This window comes from Sus scrofa, chromosome 15 (assembly GCF_000003025.6).
Source record: "Sus scrofa isolate TJ Tabasco breed Duroc chromosome 15, Sscrofa11.1, whole genome shotgun sequence".
Classification (NCBI taxonomy): Eukaryota; Metazoa; Chordata; class Mammalia; order Artiodactyla; family Suidae; genus Sus; species Sus scrofa.
Genome location: NC_010457.5, coordinates 88,493,263 through 88,514,492, shown reverse-complemented (window position 1 = coordinate 88,514,492; position 21,230 = coordinate 88,493,263). Strand labels below are relative to the sequence as shown.

Below are 21,230 nucleotides of genomic sequence, written 5' to 3'. Positions count from 1 at the left end.
TCCTGCTAGTGTTATTTTGATTTAGAAAGAGCACCAAGAAACTGACGTGGTTGTACACCTACACAGTAGTATTTAAATATATATGAATAATATAAACTCTATAAATCTACTGTATACTAAACCTTGCTATTTAGAATACCTTTAAAATTGTAGCACCATATAGTTCTCATCTTGTTTTGTTACTCATAGTCTGCAGTGCATAAGTTCTCTACTGAAACGTATGTCATAGTTTGACAATCATTGTTTACAAGTAATTTTCTCTCTTTTTATTACAATGCTTCCCCAGCAAGGACAAGTTTGGAAGGTTTGCAAAGCTTTTCACCTTCCCTCTGCCCGCTTGCCCGCTTTCAGATCAGTTTCATGTTTCATAACTTCTCTTTCTGCAATCCACAACATAGCCATAGTAAACAATGAAAAAACATTAAATTACAATAATGTATTTCATCACACATAATAGAGAACTTTTCAAATGGACGCATCTCTTTAAAGTGCATTAAAAAGTTAAGTAGGAAGGTTATAATTTTAGTAGTTCTCTACAAAATCACATCACTAGAAAGCAGCTAATTAAATATAACAATGAGTCTAATAGTATTGATTATATTCTGTATTGCTAATAGTTCAGATAAAAAGTTTCTAATAGTAATACCTTACATTTGTACAATGCTTTACAGTTTACTACAGAGACTGCTCTACTGCTGACATGGTCAAAATGTAAACATTTCCATTTGTTCTGTGCTTATGAGGTATAGAATAGATGTAGATTTCATTGTTCGAAGTGCTGCTGGTATGATGGAAAACAGTTGTAACTCAGGTGTTTGGAGGAACAAGTAACACACCTTAGTTCTACAAAGGCAATTTTAGCAGCTTCCTTGAACTAGGGCTCTTGTTTTAAAATGTTTAATGTGAATAAGGAAAACATTTTGGAAAAGACATTTAAACATAAGCTTTTATTATATAACACATACAAAGAAACATTTCCAGTACTCTACTGAATATTTAATTTTGTAATATTTTATTAGCTTCAGATGAATACAATCCTACCTCAAACCAAGAGTTTTCTTTTTCTTTTTCTTTTTTTTTTTAGGTTTGAGCTTTTTCCTTCACTGCTGTTCTGCGCTAACTGCTTTGAAACTTTCCATGCATTTTTTTTTCAGTAGAAGAACATCTCTGTACTGTCTCCCATTGCATATTTCAGCTGTGACAATCCCTGCACTTTGCCTATTCATTTTATCACCTGCTCACCAAAAACAAATATCTCTAATTTCTAATTACAGATTTGATGTTATTTCTTGGTTTTAGAAGAAGGATGCATTTCACTTTTTTTTTTTTGTTACTATTTTTTATAGGCTTGTGGAGACCCCAAGGCAAAACCATCCTACCTTATTGACAAAAACCTGGAATCTGCTGTGAAATTCATAGTCAGGAAATTCCCTGCTGTAGAAACCCGCAACAACAATGTAAGTCATTTAAATTTTTGTATTACTTGATTCTAGCCATCTGTAGTGAAAGTAATGGGTGGTAAACTGCTTGATGTTGCCCTTATTTATCTAGTTCTTTGTATTTTGCTCTGCAAATTGCATATGTTGATGAAGGGTAAGGGCTTTTAGAGATTATATTCTTATCTCTGAAACTGGAAAAAAAAAGACTGAGCTACCTTGACATTTTATTATAGAAAACATAGGATCTTAATTTCTTATATACACTTATTCCCTTTCAAGTTGCAACAAAGAATAAGGTAATGTATATGTATATATTCTAAGTATTTGCATGACTAATTGGGGAGTTTTTTCTTATTGTTATAAACTTTGACTTGAAGTTAGAAAATGTCTTGTGGAGCTAATGTTGCTTTTAGTAATTACGTATGTTCAGCTTTAAAATATATTTATTTCTCCAGTTTTTTTTTTTAATGGAGAAAAATGTTTTTAAAAATTAAATAATATAACAAGGTGATGGTATTAGGATCTTTTTTATCCCATATTACTTTTCTCAGATGGGACAGTTTTGCATAGTACTACCTTGAAATACAGTCATATTTAGAGTTTTCCTGATATGTTTACATTTTTTAAAATTCTTTATAATAACTGCTGTGAATAACTAATTTTAGGAAATTAGGGTTAATTTTCACCTTACCATGGCCTTTTCATGTAAATTATGTTGACTTGGAATATTTCTGAATGTCTTTTCTTTTTCCTTTATTTTTTTCTTTGATGGTCTTATGTTATAATCCTTGCTGGGTTTTTTTGGCCATGCCCAGGGCAGGTGGAAGTTTCCAGGCCAGGGATTGAACCTGCACCATAGCAGCAACCTGAGCCACTGTAGTGACAACTGCTAGATACCTAACCCATTGTTGCATAAGAGAACTCCTGCTATGTCTTTTTCCTAATGTACAAACTTGGTCTATATGTAAGAAATTTCCTCTTATATATGATCTCCTTGATTTTAAGAAGCTCTGCTTAAAAAATATTTTGTCATCTTTTGGTTTCCTCAGATCATGTGTGTGGATAGAAGATTTGTATTTAGTCTGTTGATACAACTTTCACTTTAAGTTTTTTTTTTTTTTAATGTGGAGGGAAAATACCAGCCAATGAATAGAATAAGTCTGATAAGTGGTTTTTTTTTTTTTTTTGTCTTTTTGCCTTTTCTTGAACCGCTCCTGCGGCATATGGGGATTCCCAGGCTAGGGGTCTAATCGGAGCTGTAGCCGCCGGCCTGCACCAGAGCCACAGCAACGCAGGATCCGAGCCACATCTGCGACCTACACCACAGCTCACAGCAACACCAGATCCTTAACCCACTGAGCAAGGCCAGGGATCTAACTTGCAGCCTCATGGTTCCTAGCCAGATTCGTTAACCACTGAGCCACGACAGGAACTCCTGATAAAGTGTTTTTGAAAGAATTAATTTTTAAAAGTTTTATGTTTTTTGGGGAGTATAGGTTAATAGAGAGCTTTTTTGTTTCAAAGAAGATTGTTTTATAATTGGTGTATTAAGGTGTCACAGTTAGTTCCTGATTACAGATGGGTGATTAAAAGCACACATCTTAAGAACCCTATTATTTGTGTGGAGAACTCTTTTTTATTTTTATTTTATTTTATTTTTTGGCTTTTTAGGGCCGCAGGTACAGCACATGGAATTTCCCAGGCTAGGGGTTGAATTGGAGCTACAGCTGCCCTCTTATGCCATGGCCATGCAGGATCCGAGCTGTGTCTGCAACCTATACCACAGCTCACAGCAACACCAGATCCCCAACCTATTGCGCAAGGCCAGGTATCAAACCTGCATTCTCATGGATACTAGTCAGATTCATTTCTGCTGCGCCACAATGGGAACTTCAGGAGAACTCCTTTTTTTTTGTTATTGACATTAATTAGTTAACTCACCTAAGAGATTATATATTCACTCTAAAAGAGATAAGAAAATCTTACATTTAACTTCATATTCTTCTCTTTCTCATGGCTTATGAAATCTCTGATATAAGCTCTCCCAAGAATCTTCTAAGTTTAATTTGTATATATATAATGTATGTAATATATATATGTATACGTGTGTGTGTATATATAAATTTCTGTGTGAGAATAAGAATAATTCCTGGATATGATGTCTTCTCTTAGAAAAAATTAGCAAGATCTGTTAAATATATATTCACTGTTTCATAATAGTAAAATTTTTTTGTTAAAGAATAAATTGAGGGAGTTTCCATTGTGGCTCAATGAGTTAAGAATACTACTACTATACATGAGGATGCAGATTCAATCCCTGGCCTCGCTCAGTGGGTTAAGGATCTGCCATTATTCTGGCAGTGGCATAAGCCACTGGCTGCAGCTCCGATTTGACCCCTCGTCTGGGAACTTCCATATGCTGTGGGTGTGGCCTTAAAAGAATAAATTGAAGATTTTTGTACTTGATTTGCTGAGCTAACTGTTTGCAATAATGGTGTTGGTTTTTTTAAAAATAGTTTTACTTAACATTTTCAACTTTATTGATACATGATTCACAAAGCATACAGTTTACTCATTTAAAGTGTATAATTCGGTGCTTTTTAGTATAGCCATAGAGTTGTACATCTAATACCACAATCAATTTTAGAACATTTTTATCATCCCCCCCAAAAAAACCCCAGGCCCATTAGCAGTCACTTATGCCACCCTGCTCTCCCCAACCCTAGGCAAACATGAATCTGCTTTCTGTATGTATGCTTATCTTGGAGATTTTATATAAATAGAGTCAAATTACATGTCTTTTTGAATGTCTTCTTTTTTTTCTTTTTTTTTGTGGCTGCTTCTGTGGTTGTGGAAGTTCCTGGGCTAGAGGTTGAATCAGAGCTGCACCTGCAGGCCTGTGCCGCAGCCATGGCAGCTTCAGGTCCTAGCCACATCTGCAGCCTATGCTACAGCTGTGGCAATGCAGAATCCTTAACTCACTGAGCGAGAACAGGGATCGGACCCGCATCCTCACGGACACTATGTCGGGTTCTTAACTCACTGAGCTGCAATGGGAACTCCTTGACTGGCTTCTTTTATAATGTTTTCAAGGTTTATCCAAGTTGTAGCATGTATCAGTGCTTCATTTCTTTTTATTGTCAATTTTCCATCATGTATATGTCACGTTTTATTTATTCATTTAACAGTTGATGGATACTTGAGTTGTTTCTACTTTTTTGACTCTTAGTAATGAGTAATGAGTAATGCTGCTATCAGTATTTGTATAAAAGTAATGTGGACATATTTGTTTATTTCTCTTGTTTATATCTCCACACACACACATACACACCTAGGAATAAAATTGATGGGTCATCATAATTCTATAATTCTATAAAATCAGCTGTGCAACTGTTGTTGAATGTTAGGGCTACTCGTAGAATTTACTTGAGTTGTTTTGTTTGCAAAGTCTGAGTTTTGTTATATGACCTTTACAACTATTTTATGTACTGCTATTCTTTGTTTTTAACCTGCTCAAGTACTCTGTAATGAGTATTTGTGAAGTTTTCTTATGCTAGTTTTTTTTTTTTTTTTGCTCTTTAGGGCCACACCAACAGCATATGGAGGTTCCCAGGCTAGGGGTCAAATTGGAACTATAGCTACCAGCCTACACTACAGCCACAGCAACACAGGATCCAAGCTGAGTCTGTGACCTACACTACCAACACCATATCCTTAACCCACTGAGTGAGGCCAGGGATCAACCTGCGTCCTCATGGTTCCCAGTCAGATTCATTTCCACTGCGCCACAACGGGAACTCCCTGTTATCTTAGTTTTGATTTAGGCCTGCTACTATCCTCATGCAAACTTCCTGGCCACTTTGGGTCAGGAAATGAGAAATGAGTTTAGTTTTACTGTTATTTTTTAATTATAGAGAAATTGTTAATAAGAGTTTAAGGACAGGCAACGACAGTAGCATCTAGGGTTTATAGGAGCTGGCAGACTTCTGACTACTTAAGTACACTGAAAAAATGGTATTGATATTACAGTTTATTTCTTTCTTATATTACCTGGCCTTTGGGCCATTGTATAAATATGTGCTAGAGAGCATGCTTCCTTAATTTCAAGGTTCAGGGAGAATTATTGCTTAGTGCTACTTCTGTGTTGATTTATGGCATACACCTACCACTTGTCCCCAGTTTCAGAAAAGACAGTCACAAAAAGATTGTTTGCTGAAAAATTCAGCAACATTTGTCTTCAAATTTTTAAAATAGATCCTTATAAAAAGACCAGTCTTATTCTGCAGCCAAAAAATAGTTGATTTTTGATTTTTTTGGTAAATGCTCCTGCTCCCATACTTTTATATCCAGTAAAAGCTGGGAGTACATAGTTATCTGGTATACAGCAAAAGAGGGTGCTGCCAGCTAAAAGCAGGATTGGTTCCTTGCATGACTTCAACAGTAATGATGTTGGTCTCGGTTGAGGCACTTTTACTGTCATCCTTAGGACTCTTCGTGACCACTTATTAACTTTCCCCCCAATTCTGGACTCAGGGAAAGTCTGTACCAAGGAATTCCGCCACCCCCACCCCCACCCCCATCCGTAGGTCATGATGTTGAACTAAATGCCCTAAGTGCTTCAGTGAAGGTCAGTTAAGTAAAATTCAAAAGAATGAAGGGCATCTAGTTTTATAATTATGGCAGCCACTTATTGAGTGTCTAATAGTGCCAGGCTCTGTGTTTTAATTGAATTTGCAGATTTTTCTTATTTAATTTAAATTAAGGAGCGGGAAGTTCTCATCATGGCTCAGTGATTACAAACCCGACTAGTATCCATGAGGATGTGGGTTTTATCTCTGGCCTCACTCAGTGGGTTAAGGATTTGCTGTTACCGTGAGCTGTGGTGTAGGTTGCAGGTATGGCTCGGATCCCTCTTTGCTGTGGCTGTGGTGTAGGCCGGTGGCTACAGCTCCAATTCAATGCTTAGGTTGGGAACTTACATAAGCTGAGGGTGTGGCCTTTAAAAAAAAAAAAAAAAGATTAAGGAAAGCATTTCTGAGCTGAAAGATCTGATTTGTCTATTAACATGATCCATTATTTTGAAAGTTTAGCCTTTAAATGGATTTATGATTTATTTCCCATAGTGTTCTTATGAGCATTTCGTTTCCCTGGATGAAGAAAATAGTAGAAACTCCTTATTTTATTAACAAGTAAAAATGGGTTTGCCCAAGATAATCTAAAAGCTGATTTCAGGTGTATATTAAAAGTTTTCCAGAGTTCCCGTTGTGGCGCAGCGGAAATGAATCCGACTAGGAACCATGAGGTTACGGGTTTGATCTCTGGCCTGGCTCAGTGGGTTAAGGATCCAGCGTTGCTGAGAGCTGTGGTGTAGGTTGCAGATGTGGCTCGGATCTGGCGTTGCTGTGGCTCCGGTGTAGGCCAGTAGCTGTACCTCCAGTTAGACCCCCAGCCTGGGAACCTCCGTGTGCCACAGGTGCCCTAAAAAAGGACAAAAGACCAAAAAAAAAAAGTTTTCCTAAGAAATTTTTTTCCTAAAATAATTAATTTCCCTCCTTTTCTCCCTGTGTTGTATGACATCTAAAAGCTGGTTTGTATTTTTTAAAACAGTAAAAATATCTAACAAAAAAATATCATTATGGGATTTTCCTGTTTATTGTACATTTTAGTGTAAAATTTTGGCTTTGATTCCCAAATTCAGAGAAAAATGATCTAAATTACTGTCCTCTCTATGTTAAACTAGATCTTAAAATCCCAGAGCATTAAGACATTGTTAGGGAGTAGAGTGGCACAATAGTAATAAAGAGATTCCAAAGTTAGTTGCAGGCCTTTATTGAAATAATTTGAAGTTAAGCTTTCAAACTTAGAGGAATATTTTGTGTTATAGATATTACTTCTTTCAGGGAGCACAGTATTATAGGATACTACATAATAAGTTATGTGTTTATTTAAGTAGCTTACAAGGTCACTCAAAGCAAGAGAAAATGAAGTAACTATAAAAAGTGTCGTAATTGACAGTGAAGTTTGTTTAGAGACGCAGCATTAGAGTCTGTTTTTAGGCACTATTTTATTCCTAGTGCTTGGCACATTAGAGTCACTAAAATGTTTGATGAGTGAATGAACCTAATTGGTATGCTTTAACTTAGCTAATTTTCATTTATTCAAACATTCTCTTAGATTTATGTCAGGATCCAAATTTATCAACACTTTTAAAGAACTTCATTATGTCATTACCCCCCTCCCGCCCCCCGCCTAGTATTTTAGGTTTTTTAGTAGAGCTGTACAAATACATCTCATTACTGAAAGTAACCTGAAAAAAAAGAGCGAGAGTCCCAGGTTTTTAAAAACTTAAATAAATGTGTTCTGGGCTAGGGTAGCGGTATTGGGGATGGGGACGGGAAGTCTCTTGACACGTGTACTGTGGTTTAGTTAAGAGGTAGAAGGAAGGGTTAAGGAAATTTAACTCACTCCTATTTAGTCTCTAAACAGGCATTCCTTGTTTTGTCATGGCTTCCAACATGATGGTAGTATACCGGTTGAGAGGGTGGATAGTACACTAGAATTTGTTATGGTCTTTCTACTTATTAGCTGAATAATTTTGGACAAATCATTTAACATCTTAAGGTTTCTTTATTCTTTTCTCTAAAATGGTGATAGTACCAGTCTCAAGATATTTATTTTTCTTTTTTAAATGATTTTTATTTTTCCATTATAATTGATTTATAGTGTTCTGTCAGTTTTCTACTGTACAGCAAAGTGATCCAGTCACACATACATATATACATTCTTTTTCTCACATTATCTTCCATCATGCTCCATCATAAGTCCCTAAAGTTCCCAGGGCTATACAGCAGGATTTCATGGTCAAGAAGCGGTTTAATGTCTCCTTAAAGCACTTAGCAAATTTGTGAAACAGATTGCCTTTGAAAATGGAAGCTTGTATATACGTATGAGAACATTTTTCTTCCATGCTTCAAGTGACTACTACATTATCTAGTAATATACTATCTATAGCTACCCTTTGGACAGCTCCACAAGCTAAATAGCAAACTTCGTATCCAGTGTTGAACACATGATTATCCTTCATTTTATTTCTCTTCTGTGTTCTCTGCTTTGAGCGATTACCATTCACTTGAACCTTTGGAAACACATTTAACTTTTATAAAACATCATACTGGTCATTAAGGGCTTGTCAGTTTTAATATTATCTGTGATTTTTTAAATTACTCAATGAATTTATTACATTTATAGTTGTACAGTGATCATCACAATCCAGTTTTTTAGGATTTATTATCTGTGATGTTTTTTGAATGTAGCCTTTCAGACCTGTGTCTCCTGCTGGGACAAATGTGACCATAATCCAAACACTGCTTTTCATGTCTCCCCACCTCTGCCCAGCCTCCACTAGGGGAAACAGAACAAAGCAAAAGTAATGTTTGGGGTGCTTTGTGTCTCTGTTTTCCTAGACCATGCACCCATCTTTTAATCTCTTTTGACTAGGCCAGCAAATAATACTTTGATTTTTATGATTTTTATTCATTTTTATTTTTTATTGTTTGCTTTTTAGGGCCACACCTGTGGCATATGGAAGTTCCCGGGCTAGGGGTTGAATCAGAGCTGCAACTGATGGTCTACACCACAGCCACTGCAGTGCAGGATCCCAGCCACATCTGCCACCTGGACCACAACTCACAGCCACACCAGATACTTAACCCACTGAGCAAGGCCAGGGATCGAACCCGGATCCTCATGGATACTAGTTAAGTTCATAAATTGCTGAGCTATGACGGGAACTCTCAGATTTTTATGATTTTTAAAGAATCATTTTGTAGTAAAATAATGTAGAGGAGTTTTGATGATGCACTTTTGTGAGGAAATTGTGTGTGTGTGTGTGTGTGTCTGTGTGTGTTCTAAATGAGAAATTAAAGAAATATTTGGTTTTGATTAAACTTTGCCAAAATTCAAAGAATTTTTTTTTTTTTTTTTTTTTTTTTTGTCTTTTTGTCTTTTGTTGTTGTTGTTGCTATTTCTTGGGCCGCTCCTGCAGCATATGGAGGTTCCCAGGCTAGGGGTTGAATCGGAGCATATGGAGGTTCCCAGGCTAGGAGATGAATCGGAGCTGTAGCCACCGGCCTACGCCAGAGCCACAGCAACGCGGGATCCGAGCCGCGTCTGCAACCTACACCACAGCTCACGGCAACGCCGGATCGTTAACCCACTGAGCAAGGGCAGGGACCGAACCCGCAACCTCATGGTTCCTAGTCGGATTCGTTAACCACTGCGCCACGACGGGAACTCCCAAAATTCAAAGAATTTTAATGCAGTGAGAACTTGTGTCTTTTTTTATAAAAGTATCATTAACATTCAGTTTTTCTTCCACATGTAATCTTTAATTGTAGCTTGAATAAAGAAAATAAATAAAAGAATGAACCCTTCATTAGAAGATATAAGTAAACCTTGCTTTGATGTATTTGAAAAGTATTTGAAATAGTCAAGTGCTGGCAGGGAATTGCATCAGCAAATTTAAATTTTCTTTTATTTTTAATTTTTACCAAAATAAACTGAATACATGATAATGAGCCAAATAGTCTTGTAGTGGAGAGGGGGAAGGGCCCTCCCAGAACAAAGGAAAGGAAACTTGCAACATCAACACCTGTGTGCACATGCACAGTTCTGTAACAGTGTAACATAACCTGAACCCATGGGTGTAAGCATATCCATAACTGTCCACCCAGAAGTTTCAGAATGTATGTTACCTTATAAGGGGTGACAAAGGGACTTAGATGTAACAACAACAGTAACAGACCTAATGGGGGTATATATAAGGTGACACCCCACTGCAGTCAGGGCTCAGCCTTTGAATATGAATCCCCTGAGAAAGTGCCAGCACGAATAAACGCTCCTTCCTGCAAAAAGGCCTCAGTGTCCTCTCTCCCTGTACGTAAGTCTAGAAGAATTTAGAATGAAAAATTAGTGTATCTGACCCTATCCCACTCTTTCCCACCCTAGTCATATTTCTCAAGGGAACTTCTGCTTTTGGTATATCTAGAGGGTACTTTCAGAACTATAAGGAATATGCTTATGCTATTATATATTCATTTGCAAACTTTAGACAAGATCTGTTAACTCTTTTCTACAAAATGCAATGATTTAGCTCATTAAGTTTCTTGTCCCTCATTTATCCTCTCCCCTCTTCCTGATGTTTGATAGTTTTTGTTGTTGCTGTTGTTAATATTTTGGGGTCATTGATTACTTCCTTTTTAAACTTTAATAGTATAGCTCTCTATATTCTTACTCTTATCCTTGGTCATTTATAGTTTTATGTTGTCAAAATTGTTAATGCTTTCCTTTAGTTCTGTAGTCATGAAGTGTTCTGAGATTGAATTATATGCTGAGTCTAAAAATTAAAAACTAGTAAATACCTGAATGTTTGGTTTACATTGCTTCTCTCCATTATCACACTGTGGACTTTCTTAGAAGTCCAAATAATATATTTATATTATGTGTATTCATTCGTATTTACCTATATAATATATGTTATTAAAATGAGATGGATTCTCTCTTCCAGAATTGTTTCGCAGTTAAATTTGTTATATAGGTATATTATGACTTTGTTGAATTAGTTATGTGCCTTTATAGAATTTCAGAATTTTGCCAGTCTAACAATCATACCATCTTTCTATAAGCTTTCCTTTTTTTCTGGCGCTCACTCTCCTATAACCCTCTGTCTTCTAACTTCCTTCTGGATAGTTTTTTTTAAGCCTGTTGCATAGCTCTCATCCTGGAATGTAATTCTCTTTATTGTCCCAAGTAGAATGGTTTTCATCTGAGCTTTTGGCAGAGTTTCATAGTTTGGGAATCTCCTGAAATTGTGTACAGAGTTTGTGTATGAATGTATTTATCAGCTTTTGTCATATTCCCAAGAGTGCTTCTGTGAGTCAAAAACATATGTCTTTTAAGATCACATTATTTTGTGAATCTTGTACACTATATGTTCCAATCATGCTAAGTTATCATCATAACCTTTTCAGCTCAAGGATGCTTTTGGTTTTTCTGCAAGTGAGATAGCCAGTGAGCATGTAGTAGGGCTTCATAGTATAGTCCCCAAGGAGATGCATTCCTGCCAGCTGAAATCATTTATCCATTTTCTTCAGATTTCCTGAAGTTATAGTTTGCCTTTAGTGAGAGTTTTTCAGCTATTTTCCAAACAGTTGTTAGCCAGTCCCTTTGGCTGTAATGGTGGTTATGATTTCCTTCATAATAGCAAAGGATATTACCAATACCTAATCACCTATTGATGTTTAGTTTTTGTTTTCTTGATCATTTCTTTGAAGGAGACTTTAGCCACTTTTAAACTGGTACTCTTTGAGTGCCTTTAACATGGTATCTTACTGTTTTTCATGGCCAACTCACTCTTATCTTTTGTCAAATCAAAAGTTATTTGTCAAGATCCAAAATTGAAAACAGCAAAAGAAACTATAAGGGAGTAAATAATGGGTATTGCAAAATGCTTATTTTGTTTTGTTCTTCCTAGCATTCATCTTGGCTAAAAATATTTTAAATATGTACACTAATGGTATTTGACCAAGAATGTGTAGATAGTATACTTTGTTAGTCCTCAATATCTTGTGTAGGATAGAACATAGGAAATGGGGAAATAGATTTAATTGCTTTAATTGCTTTATTTTTTAAGGGAGTATTTTATTTTGGGAAAGAATTTATATACTTTCATGGCACAAATGACCATGTCTTCTCTTGCCTCTGGGCCTTATATTTATGCCATTTTTACTTTTTGGAGCAATCTCTCTCTTCCATATTCTTTTACAAGTCTAACTTCTGCTTGTCTTTCAGCTCTATCCTTAGATGTCACCATTCCAGAGAAGCTTTTTCTGACTCTTTCAGATTAGGTTAAGCGTTGCTTGTGTGTGTTCCCATAGGCCTTTCTACTCATCAGTCATTTGTTTATTTACTGGATGCCTTCTTTTAGCCAAGTCCTGTTCTGGGAGAGGGAATCCAGTAGTAAATAAACAAGTCAAGTTACTAGCCTTGTAGAGCTTATGTTCTGCCAGACAGATGTAGGAAAAAAAAAAAAATACCCAGTAGATATGAATTCCAAAAAAAAAAAAGAGTGATAGTGGGGAGATACTAATTTACTCTACCTGAGGAAAGCCTTATTGAGGAGGAGGGAGTAGGGCAAATATTTAAAGATAGGAGGGAGTGAGGTGTGCTAGGGGAGTAGGGAGTAGTCTTCTGTGCTGATGGAGCAGCAGTGGCAAAGCCTGAGGTGGGAGCATGCCTGGTTTTTTCAAGGAACTCAAGGTAGGCCAGTATGAGTGGACCAGAGTGGTTGGGGAGGGAGATAGGGAGATCATAGTAGGAGATGAGGACAATCATTGAAGGGATAAATAGATCATACAGGGCTTTCCAAGGCATAGTAAGGACTTTGGCTAATTACTTTGAGTTGAAATGTTATTGGAGAAGAGTAGTAAAAGAATGAAGTGATACATCTATGATCACTCTGGTTACTGGGTTGAGAAAAATGCTGGAGGGGAACAGAGGTAAAAACAGGGAAATTTGCAGTCACAGAGATAGGAGCTGATAGTAGCTTGGAACTAGGGTGGTGGAAGTGAGAAATGTTCAGATTCTGGAATCTTTCGAAGACAAAGCCGATAGTATTTACTTGCTGATGCATTGGGTATGGTGTATATGAGTCAGTGAAAAATTTAAGGCTGAAGGATTTTGGTTGAGCAAATATCAAGATTTATTGGGATGAGGAAGCGAGAGGAGTAGATTTGACTTGGGAATATAGAAGGGATGTTACTCAGTAGCTCAATATTAGATAAATATTAAGCTTGAGAGACCTACTAGAAGTCTGAGTGGAGATGTTGAGTAGCCAATTGTATATATAAGTGTAGTGCTAATGCTAGCATTAAGCCGACAAGTTAAAGAATTATGGAGAGAAGAGGAGTCACTGAGGACAGTGGGAGAGTGAATTGATGGTGGCAACAGTATAAGTTGCTACTCAGTTATGGTTAATGACCATGAATTCACATTGAGATGGAGTCAGCCTAAGTATAGGCTTTCTATTGTGGGTTTTTTCAGGCAGTTATGATAGAGGGAGAGGTGGACAAGGGAGTAATATAATGATGGGCCATTTAATCTTAAGATGGATAAAAAGGGAAGCAGAAGATGAGAGGGTGAATAACAATAAAAAGATAGTAGTGTGAATGGATATGATTTCCCTCTGTGTTCAAAGAATTGATAAATGTAGGGTATTAAGAGGGAATTAGAGATATCAAGTGGGAATTATTCTCCCATTGATGCCACTTCACCTTGTCTCCAAATCTCCCAAGAAGAGCAGATGTCCAAAAAAAAGACACAAAGAAATCAAGATAGCTTAAGCATCAACTTCATCCCTCTTTATAGGCCTGCTGATTGAGGCAATTTAGTTGAGTCACCACTGTCAGTATGTAATCAGTTAATATAATCTCTGTGTTCCCTCTCAGTTTTAGGTCCTCCTTTAATTTTCCCCATGTTGTTTATCATCGTCTCCACCTTTCGAAGCTCTGACCTTTCTTGTTATCATTCTCTTTCTATTGTGTGTGTGTGTGTGTATGTGCATTCATGTGCATGTGTGCATCTGTTTAAACCTCTTTGATGTTATTACCAGTTGGTGAGGGTCTTTGTCTTGAAGGGAATATTAATCATTGTAGGAGTTTCCATCGTGGCTCAGTGGTTAATGAACCCAATTAGCATTCTGAGGACTCGGGTTTGATCCCTGGCCTTGCTCAGTGGGTTAAGGATCCAGTGTTGCCATGAGCTGTGATGTAGGTTGAGGACATGGCTCAGATCCTGCGTTGCTGTGGCTTTGGCGTAGGCCAGCAGCTACAGCTCTTATTCGACCCCTGGCCTGGGAACCTCCATATGCCGTGGGTGTTGCCCTGAAATAGCAAAACAAAAACAAAAACAAAAAAAGAATTAATCATTGTAGTTTTTCATCAATATGTTGAAGTTAGTTGTGGCGTAACCAGATTCTAAAACTAGGTAATTATCTAATAAAAAGTGAGTTACCTGTATATCTGCATATATATTCCTCACTAGACTGTATGCTCATTTAGCACCAGGGTCAGCATTTTATTCATAGTTTTATCTTGAGCTCATCCCACAGTGTCTGACGATATATTAATATCAGGTTGTGATATTTGTTGACTAAATGAATAATATTATATATTATTTTGGTACGTCTCTCTTACCTAGAGCATATCCAATGCCTCTATGAATCACATCTGAGAATTGGGAAAGAAGCAATTCCCCTCCTAGGAATCTTCCCAAGAAAAATGAAAGTACATGTCCACATAAAGATATGTTTAGGAATTCCCGTCGTGGCGCAGTGGTTAACGAATCCGACTAGGAACCATGAGGTTGCAGCTTCGGTCCCTGCCCTTGCTCAGTGGGTTAACGATCCGGCGTTGCCGTGAGCTGTGGTGTAGGTTGCAGACGCGGCTCGGATCCCGCGTTGCTGTGGCTCTGGCATAGGCCGGTGGCTACAGCTCCCATTCAACCCCTAGCCTGGGAACCTCCATATGCCTCGGGAGTGGCCCAAGAAATAGCAACAACAACAACAACAACAAAAAGACAAAAAAATAAAATAATAAAATAAAAATAAAATAAAAAAAAATAAACAATGAAGTATGATTTTCAACAGCTAAACTGAAAAAAAAAAAGATATGTTTATAGCAGCATTGTTTTTAATAGCTTAAAACTGGAAATAATTCAAATGTCCATCAACTGATGAATAAGCTAAACTGATACTTCCATTTAATGGAATACTATTCAGTAATTAAAAGAAGCAAGCTATCAATACATATTACAGTATGATGAACTCCAGAAACATTGGGCTAGATGAAAGAAGCCAGATATAGAAAGCTTATGTATTATATGATTTCATTTTATAGGGAATGTCTAGAAAGAGCAAATTTATTGAGGCAGAAAGAAGATCAGTAGTTATTAGGGCTGGGGGTGAGAATGGGACTAACTGTAAATAGGCAGAAGGGAACTTGGAATAATGGAAATGTTCTAAAACTACATAGGATTGGTAGTTGCACAACTCTCTAAATGTATTAAAATTATTTAATTGTTCATTTAACAGTGGGCAAATTTTATGGTATGTACATTCTACCTCAGTAAAGGTGTAAAAAAACAAATGATTTTGAGCAATCAGAAATGAAGTTTATTTAGAAGTAAGCTTTTTGGTTCTCACTGTGTCCAAGATTGTTGAGTTTACCTGAGTGAAACTAACATGTATATTTTCTAATGCATTGTATGTTAAAAGGTATCAGAAGCAAATGGTAATTGATAGAAAGAGAAATAACTTTTAAGAAGTAAAATGTATAGCTTGGCAAGAACTCTTTAATGTTGGCATGGTACCTTGCACATGTCAGTAGCACCTGAGGCCATCTTGACGTAAATAGCCTAGTATAATTAATTATCTATTACAGTTATGACATCTAATCAGTAAAAAGCCTGACTTCTCTAGACGCAGGTTGTGAAAGCAAGTCAATTACAAATTAGAAAGACTTTTTAAAGAATTATTAAAATTGAGTTTGAAAAGACTAGCTTCAATTACATTTTTATTCATAATGGAAAATGGTACCATTATGTGAGGTAAATTATATTATCGTATTATCATTAATACAGTTCAATATTTTTTTATACCAAGATGTTAGACCTGGTTGACCACATTAAACTGAGACGTGTAATTAGTGCTTTTCTAGTACTAACGATAAAGTTAGTTTCATCAGTTTGCATTAATTTTTGACCAGAAATCTTGAACTTCCAAGATTTTTCTTGATACAAGTTAATATGCTCATGTGGTTAGATAGAAATTGTTTTTATTTCTATCACTGAACTTTATATTAATCTTTGTTCAGTTACCTAGTGCTGCATACCAACCACCCCAAATCTTAGTGGACTTAACAATATATTTCTTATTCCAGAGTTGACTAGGCAGTTCCTCTGTGGTCTCACCAGCCTTCGGTCATAGCTGTGTTCATCTGATGGGTGGCTGAGGCATGGGAACAGCTGGGATAGCAGGATTTTGAACCTCTCTTTCTGTGGGATATGCTATCTCAAGTTTCCTCACACATGGCTTTTTAAGACACTGTTGCAAAAAGAACAAAATAGGAAGCTATAAGGCCTTGTAAGTTAAGAGTATCACTTCTGTTTTCCATTGGTCAAAGCAAGTCACAAGGCCAGCTGAGATTGTAAGGTTGGGAAATAGATGAGAGGAACAGTAAAGTCCTACTGCAAAGAGGCATGGGTATAACCTTTAATTTTTTTTTGCCTTTCTTTTCTCTAAAATACAGAACTCTTCACTTTTCACAATTAATTTAAATGGATGACAGCAATATAAACTTGAAAAAGATCACTTTAATATATAACATGAAGATTTTGAGTTAGAATTCTTAGAAGCATCAGTCTGTGAGACTGATGAAGCTGTAATTAAATACAAGTATTTGCTGAAAAGAAAGTAGCATTAGCTTTGCTTGTCCCTACACTACTTTTGTGTCATTGTATAACAACTTGAATTTTGAAATATTTTGAAGAGGTGTTTTCAACTTTGAAATCTGATTGACCTGGATTAGCATCTTGTCTTTTCTAGTCTGTTTCTGTGTCTGGAAAATGAGGATAAGAATATACCTTGATTGGGAAGATGAAAAAAATTCTAGAGATGGAGGGAGATGATGGTTGCATAACAGTGCAAATGTATTTGTAAGTGTGAACTATATATTTATAAAATATGGCTAAAATGATATGTTTCATGTTATATTTTAGTATAATTTTAAAAATGAACCTTGAAAAGTAGTTGTGAGGATTAAGTTTGGTAATAAATCTTAAATACTCAGTAGTGTTTATTTATTAGGCAAGTGTTAGGATAATTTTTCCCTAAAATTATGCATCTCTGAAATATTGAATGCTAGTAGAATCATTTGTATGTGGTAAAAGGAAAGTCTGGCAAAACTCCATGAAACTTTTTTGAAATGACTAATCTTTGTGTTATTTTCGATTTTTGTATAATCTTTAGAGATTTACTTATATTTGATATATGTCGTCTTTAGATGTTTCTCATTTCTTTTTGCTTTCCTATCTTGTAAGGACATAATGACATATTTTATACAATTTCAGGGATTTAGTCAGGTGATTATTAAATCATCACTCTATGTTAGGATATATAAACTCATTTGAGACATTAATTGATAACCTGATACTACATTCATTTATGATTAGCAGTGCAGTTTAAAAATGAATTCCTTGACTCTTTTATTGAGAAACTTGATCATTTATTTATTCATTTATAGTACATCTACTGTGTGCTAGTATTCTAGACACTAGAGATATAGCATGAAATGATACAAACCTCCTTGCCTCTGTGAAATTTAAGTTCAAGTTGGGATCTTAGACAATAAACAATTAAATGAATATGTACTTTCATTTGGAGATAAGTGGTAGGAAGAAATAGAAAGCAGGATAAGGAGTTAGAGTAATGTTGGGTGAAGAGACTGTTTTATGTAAGTGTTCAATAATGTTTTCTCTGAAGAGAAGTGAAGTGAAGAATTGAGCTATGGGAAGAAATAGGGAAGAGCATCTCAGACATGAGAAAGAGGTTCTGAGGTGGGCCAGCTGTGGTGAATTTATTTGATGAACTCCACATACTTATTCTGTAACAACTACTGAGAGAGGCTGGAGGAGCATTGAAGAGAGATGAACTTGTAGAGACAGACAGGGGTCCTGTTTAGATTTTATTCTGAGGCATTGGAAAGGACTTTGTATTTTATTTTAAATGTGGTAGGAAACTGTTGGAATGGTTTTTTGTTTGTTTATTTTGGCCGTGCCTACAGCATGTAGAAATTCTTAGGCCAGGGAATGAACCTTCCCCATGGTGGCAACCCGAGCGGCTGCAGCAACAATGCCAGATCCTTAACCTGCTGCACCACAAGCGAACTCCCTGAAATTTTTAAAAAACCTTTTATTTTGAAATAATATTAGACTTAAAAACAATACAGAGAGTTCACCTATACTCTTCACCCAGTGTTAACATCTTGTGTAACCTTCCTTGAAATCATCTTTTCAGGGTAGTGTGTTACCTTAAAATGTCCACTCTCCTGCTACTATGTGAAGAAGACTGAAGAGGCAAGAGCAGAAGTCCAGGGGTCAGTTTCGAGGCTACTATACTATGGTATTCAACATGAGAGTTGTTGATGAGGGTGGTGGCTGGACAGTTCCTTAAAAGAGGTTTATGCTGATAGCCTCTGAGGACTTTTGTTTTTAAAAGCTTGGTTTAGAATATCATCCTAAGAAATTGAACAAAGCTTTTCTGTGAGCCAAATTTTTGTACTTTTTTTTTTTTAAGAGGAACAATATAGTTACATACTTTAGACCAAGAAAGTTATTCATTACATATAAGCAGTTTTGACGATGAAAGAATAATTGAAGTAATTGAAATGGGTGAGTAAAGTTCTGTAGTCCTGTTCCTTTATGTTGAAAATCTGTGAGTTAGCTTTCTTTTAGTGAAAGCATTGTACAGATATTTTGCTAATATAGTTAACCTATGTATCCATGATATGCTTTTTTAAAGTGTTAGCAAGTAGAATCATTTCTTCTCAAAATTGTACTTATTTCTAATGTTCCATATAACATCAAATAATCTATTACTTATCTGTATTCTTAAACCATTTCTTATTTTTATTTTCTATAATACAATGAGATGTTGGAGGAGAAAAAAAAAAAAAAACTTGTTCTAGATGTTGAACCTAAATTGGAGTTCCCTGGTGGCCCAGTGGGTTAAGGAGCCAACATTGTCACTATTGTGACTTGGGTAACTACTGTGGCATAGGTTTGATCCCTGGCCTGGTAACTTTTGTATGCCTCAGGAGCAGCCAAAAAGAAAATTAAATTAAATACTTCTTGGTAGTGTCTGCTGTCCTTTATTTTAAAAACTAAAATGTAGCATTTTTTGCAGTTGAAGCCCAAGAGTTATAGACACTTTTATTCTTTGTTGTAGTAGTTGAACTCTTTCAAGCAGAGCTTATGGAATTTACTTTCAATAAATAGAGAATGTAATTTTAACTGTCTGTAGAGATGTTTAGGATTGCGTGATATACTTATAGGATATTTGGAACCATGCTTGGCAAAGACAGCATGCTGAGTTAATATCAACTCTTTGTATAAGTACTGAGTAATATTGGGATTATTTAAAATAGCTTTATTTTTGCTCATTTTGAACAAGTGGTCTATGAGCCTCTTCTGTTATTTACCTAATACTTAAATGAACAGCTTCTGGGTGCCAGGCACTGTTAAGACTTCTCATGTACATTATTTTGACTAAAGTGTCTACATCAGCTCCAGTTTTTATAATGAGGGTATTAGACTTTGAGCGGTTAAGTCATTTAGCCATGACTTTACTGTTGTAAAGAGAGGTGGGCTCTCTAGTATCAGCTACTAAAACGTCATTTGACACTGGCATATAAAGGTCTTTAAAATTTTTCATAATCATTCATCTGATGTTTATATTGGATACTTTATATGCACAGCTGTATGATATGGTCTGTGGAGATTAAAAAGTTGAGTTTGGTATACTGTCTCAGTGTTGGAGATAGCTGTGCTGTGAGGTAAAAAGGGATATTATTTGAAATTATACACATTTAGAGGAAGGGCGATATTATTTGCATTGAGGGAATAAGTTTAATTGGGCAGGGATGGTTTCTTGAAAATGGGGTACCTTGTAAATTGACTAGTTCAGAAGTAGTGGGATTTGGTTATGTGAATGGTGGAATTTGGACATCTCTGGAGTGGAAACAGTAAAGAAAATATGAGGTGTGTAGAAAATACTGAATAGTGTGTCTTGGCTACTGTGAGTAGATGAAGGGGAAATTTAGATTGAAAAGGTAAATTAGGTCCAAATTACGTAAGGCCTTTAAAAACTTAAGTAATTTTTTCTTTTCTTTTTCGGCCTTCCTGTGGCACATGGAGTTCTTGGGCCAGGGATCAGATACAAGCTGCACTTGTGACCTAGGCCACAGCTGCGGCAATGCCAGATCCTTAACCCTCTGTTCCAGGCCAGGGATCGAATCGGCATCCCAGCCTCTCCCAAGATGCCGCTGATCCCGTTTTGCCACAGCGGGAACTCCCTGAGTTATTATTTTGAATTCAGACATCCATTATTTCAATAAATTTGTTTTAGTCATTGTAGAGGCTAGTTACATATAATTTGGGGGGAAATAAAATTGAATGAGAAATTGAGACCATAATAAAATTTTATTATTAAAAAGGAAGCTGGTGGGCATGTGGAATGGTAGAAAGAACATTTTATTAGGAGTATAGATACGAAATTTCTAATCCTGGCCCTGTCATATTAAGTAGTTACGTAACTTTGGGAAAATTTTTTTTTTTTGTCTTTTTTTTTTGTCTTTTTTTTTTTTTGCTATTTCTCGGGCCGCTCCAGCGGCATATGGAAGTTCCCAGGCTAGGGGTTGAATCGGAGCTGTAGCCACCGGCCTACACCAGAGCCACAGCAATGCGGGACCCAAGCCGTGTCTGCAACCTACACCACAGCTCACGGCAACGCCGGATCGTTAACCCACTGAGCAAGGGCAGGGACCGAACCCGCAACCTCATGGTTCCTAGTCGGATTCGTTAACCACTGCGCCACGACGGGAACTCCTGGGAAGATTCTTTTAAGTTCTGTGGGTATTAGCTTCTTATTATGCAAAATAAGAGTTTGTATAAATGATCATT

At 36.4% G+C, this 21,230-nt stretch overlaps 1 protein-coding gene across 4 annotated transcripts in view; it reads left to right on the top strand.

Annotated features, from left to right (window-relative positions):
• The window catches only part of NCKAP1 (NCK associated protein 1), a 102,557-nt gene that overhangs the window by 13,925 nt on the left and 67,402 nt on the right, over nucleotides 1-21,230 (top strand). For 2 of the 4 annotated variants that reach the window (XM_003359582.4, XM_021075812.1), the window contains exons 2-3: nucleotides 287-304; nucleotides 1,347-1,457. In XM_003359582.4, the coding sequence (XP_003359630.1) occupies nucleotides 287-304; nucleotides 1,347-1,457 (129 nt within the window). The remainder of the gene's footprint in view (nucleotides 1-286; nucleotides 305-1,346; nucleotides 1,458-21,230) is intronic. The other 2 variants (XM_003359581.4, XM_021075813.1) reach the window with 1 other exon arrangement.